Source organism: Corvus brachyrhynchos, unplaced genomic scaffold (assembly GCF_000691975.1).
Source record: "Corvus brachyrhynchos isolate BGI_N302 unplaced genomic scaffold, ASM69197v1 scaffold200, whole genome shotgun sequence".
NCBI lineage: Eukaryota > Metazoa > Chordata > Aves > Passeriformes > Corvidae > Corvus > Corvus brachyrhynchos.
The window spans coordinates 5230173-5233950 of NW_008236184.1; the positions used below are offsets into that span (position 1 = coordinate 5230173).

The window sequence follows — 3778 nt, forward strand, 5'->3', positions numbered from 1 at the left end:
GGCGGATCCGGGAGCGCGGCCCGGTTTTCCAAGTTTTTATTCCCTTTTTATCCACCTAATCCCAATCTTTCAGGAAAACGGGTGGAATCCAGCCCGTTTGCAGGGCCAGGGTTTCCCTGGGTGCCTGCCTGGAGGTGACTCAGTCAATCAGTTAATTCCCAACCATTGGAAACGAGTTAATTCCCAACCTGTGGGAAATGATCCGTGGCGGAAAATAAACATTCCAGTGTGGTGTTGGGACACGTGGGAAAAACCCGGCAGAACAAGTCCAGGGAAAAGCAAACTTCCTGCCAAGGGAATGAATTCCAATGGGGAAATCGGGGGGAACAACTCAATTCCTGTTAAATTCCAGGGAATTCCCAGTTTTAGTCCAAATTCATTCATGTTTCCATCATACGCTTCAAGGATATTTAAAAAAATGGGGATAAAATGACCAGGAGGATCCCTAAATTCCTTCTGTTTTCCAGCCTGTCCAAATCCACGGGGCCGAGGAGGGATGAGGGAGCTCTGCTGGGATGTGATCCCGAAATCCCTGGATTTGTTTGGGATTTGCTGTGGATCGGGCACAGGCCCACGAGGAAACATTCCAGCGAATAAATATCCCGGTTTATTTCCTCGGAACAGCGGGACACGGGATTTTTCCTTCTCCTGGGAAGGGAATTGAGTCAAATCCCGAGATTTTTGGTAAAAAGCAGGAAAACCCCGCCCCCTGTGCTGCTCCAAGATCCACCATCGCCCATTCCATGCGCTCAGCATTCCATGGAATTCTGGCATTCCGTCCCATTCGGAATGCAGTTTTCCTCAAATTCCTGCCACAACAGGAATTCCGTCCAAAAGCTGAACCACCTGGAATAATCCCGGGATGATTCCTGAGGTTTTTCCCGGCTCTGCAATCCCGGATTCCTCCCCGCTCACGGCAGCTCCCGAAGGGAATAAACTCTGGAATTATCAGCATCGCTCTCCCAAGGGATTTGTTTTCCCGGGAATATTTGGATTCTGAAGCGGATTCAGAGCAGTGATTTCAGTTCCTTTTCATTGGAGAAACAATTCCAGCGCTTGGAAAAATCCCTACAAATCCCGGGCGCCATTCCCAAGGATTGATTTCTCCCACACTGAAGCCTTTCATCCCAGATTTTATTGCGTTATCCCAGATTTCCGCAGCTCCCCAAGTGCAGCGAAGGCAATTAAAGCAAATCAATGGAACACCCGCAAGATTAGCCGGGATAATATTCCCGAGGAATAAGCAGTGTGTGCTGTGCCCCTGCAGGAAAATCCAAGGAAAAACCTGGATCCTGGAAAAGGCTGAGAGCTCCAAGCTCTCCTTGTAAAATCCAGGAGCGGCAAAGGGAAGATCCTGGGAATTCTTTCAAATTCCCGAGTGCCTTTAATCCCTGAGCTGCTCCAAATCTCACTGTTCTCCATGGATCCCGCTCCCATCCAAGGAAAACATGAAAACCCTCTTCCCAAAGGATCCCAAACCCAGGGAGGTTCGGAAGTGGAGCTCTCCCATCTCCCAGCCTCAATCCCGGGATCCATCCCAGCCTCCGGGAACAGCCGGGACAGCCGGATGCAATCCCGTCCTTCCACCCCCTCCGTGGAAACCCAGGATTCCCACGGGAATGAACTTCCCAGGATTTCCCAGAGTTAAAGCCTGGAAGAGCTTTCCTACGGGACCACCCCATGGAAGCTCTCCCGGAATTCCTTTCGCTGGATAAGGAGCGCAAACGGTGGGAATTAATGCGGAGGGAAGCTCCAATCCCTCCATCCCACGTTTCCAGGCACTTGGGCTGAGTGTAAGGCTGGAAATTCCAAAGGAAGGCCACTTCCAAAGGGAAAAACGGGAATTAGGGAGCCCTTGGCTTCACCAGGAATCTCCAAAGTGGTGACGCCGACATTCCCTGGATTCCTCCCTGAGGCAGACCAGAGGGATCCCGCTTTCTTTGGGAAGCAGGAGCGCTCCCGTCCCTTTTCAGGGATCAAATCCCGATTATTTGACAATTTTCCCGTGGATAACCACAGGGTGGGAAGCGTTTCCCAGCCCATCCATGGATAAAGCCAAGCTTTTCCCTTGGGAAAATCCCGAAGGAATATTTGCAGGCAACAAACCCCCCCTCACCCCTACGGACCCCTCTGGAATGGGATCAATCCCAGAAATCCGAGGCAATCCCCGAGCCTAGTGGGCTTTTTCCCGGGAAATAGGCTCCGGGCGGAGGCGCAGGAAGCAGATCCCAAGGATGGCCAGGCTGGCGGCCGCTCCTATTCCCAGGGATCCAAAGGTTTCCAGGGAAGAGGGAATCGGGAGGCGGCCCCGCCGCTCGGCCATGTCCATGGAAACAGCTTCCAGCTGGAAGTGCGTTCCCAGGATCCCGCAGACGTGGAAAAGCTGGTGGCTGTGCCCTGCGACAAAACACGCTCCGGAAATGCCATGGAAATTCCATGGAAATGCCATGGAAATTCCATGGGAGTTCGGCTTGGCCAGGTGGGTTCCACACGGCCGGAATGCTCCAGAAGCGGTCTGGGATAGTGGGAAAAGCATTCCGGAATTCCGGGGTTCCGCACTTAAAACGCGCTCAGCCTGCTCCATGAAATATTTATCCCACAAATTCCCATTCCCGCTTCCTGTGGTTTTATCATCCTACTCATTCCCATTCCCAATCCCAATCCCTGGGGTTTTCATCCTTCCATTAATTCCCATTCCCGATTCCCACGGTTTTATCCTCCTGTTAATTCCTGTCCCTAATTCCTGTGGTTTTTATCATCCCACAGATTCCCATTCCCAATTCCCGTGGTTTTTATTCCTCCTGTTCATTCCCATTCCCATTCCCAATCCCAATCCCAATCCCTATGCTTTTATCCATCCGTTAATTCCCATTCCCAATCCAATCCCATTCCCAATCCCAACCCCTGTGCTTTATCCACCTGTTAATTCCCAGTCCCAGTCCCAGTCCCAGTCCCAATCCCTGTGCTGTTATCCTCCTGTTAATTCCCATTCCCATTCCCAATCCCATTCCCATTCCCATTCCCATTCCCTGTGCTTTTATCCTCGTGCACGGAGCTCTTCCATGCCAAGCTCCAGCTGGACTGGGAGTGTGGGATAGGGATGTGCTCATCCCCACTGGGGCAGCACCGGGAAAATCCCGCTGTTTCCAGCATTCCACGCCCATTCCCTGCTCCTGCCCTGCCACGCCTGCTCCTGGGGGAGGATTTTCCCAAGAAATCCCAATTTTATGGATGTGAAACCTCCATGGAAAAGTTGGGAAGCGGCACCGCTGGACCTCCCACCTAAAGCATTCCCGAAGGGAATATCTGCTCCCCTCCAGCATTCCCAGGATTCCAGGGGGTTTATTCCCAGGATTCCATGGAATGCTCACCAAACCATGACAGGGGTTTATTCCCAGCATTCCATGGGGTTCATTCCTGGAATTCCATGGAATGCTCCCCAAGGGGTTATTCCCAGCATTGCCTGGAACGCAGGGATTTATTCCCAGGACTCCATGGGTTATTCCTGGGTTTCCCTGGAACGCAGGGGATTGATTATTCCTGGCATTCCCAGGGGTTATTCCCGGCATTCCCGGGGGTTATTCCCGGCATTCCCGGGGTTATTCCCGGCACTCTGTGCAGCGCTCACCGATGAGGTCGAAGGTTCCCGGCGCCAGGCGCTCGGGCAGGCGCGAGGTGAGGATGAGGAAGGTGAGGAGGGCGCAGAGGCTGTGCCGGAAATGCAGCCGGATGGAGCCTTCGGAGCAGCCGCCCGCCGCGCACCGGGGCAGCTGCGGGG

General features: G+C 53.1%; 1 protein-coding gene across 1 annotated transcript in view; it reads right to left on the reverse strand.

The window, feature by feature from the left end:
• Nucleotides 1-1113: 1113 nt before the first annotated feature.
• The window catches only part of PAQR5 (progestin and adipoQ receptor family member 5), a 5499-nt gene continuing 2834 nt past the window's right edge, over nt 1114-3778 (reverse strand). Inside the window, exons 3-4 of the mRNA XM_017738481.1 lie at nt 3629-3770; nt 1114-2397 (exon numbers count right to left, since the gene is read on the reverse strand). Of these exons, the coding sequence (XP_017593970.1) occupies nt 2174-2397; nt 3629-3770 (366 nt within the window). The 3' untranslated portion in view covers nt 1114-2173. The remainder of the gene's footprint in view (nt 2398-3628; nt 3771-3778) is intronic.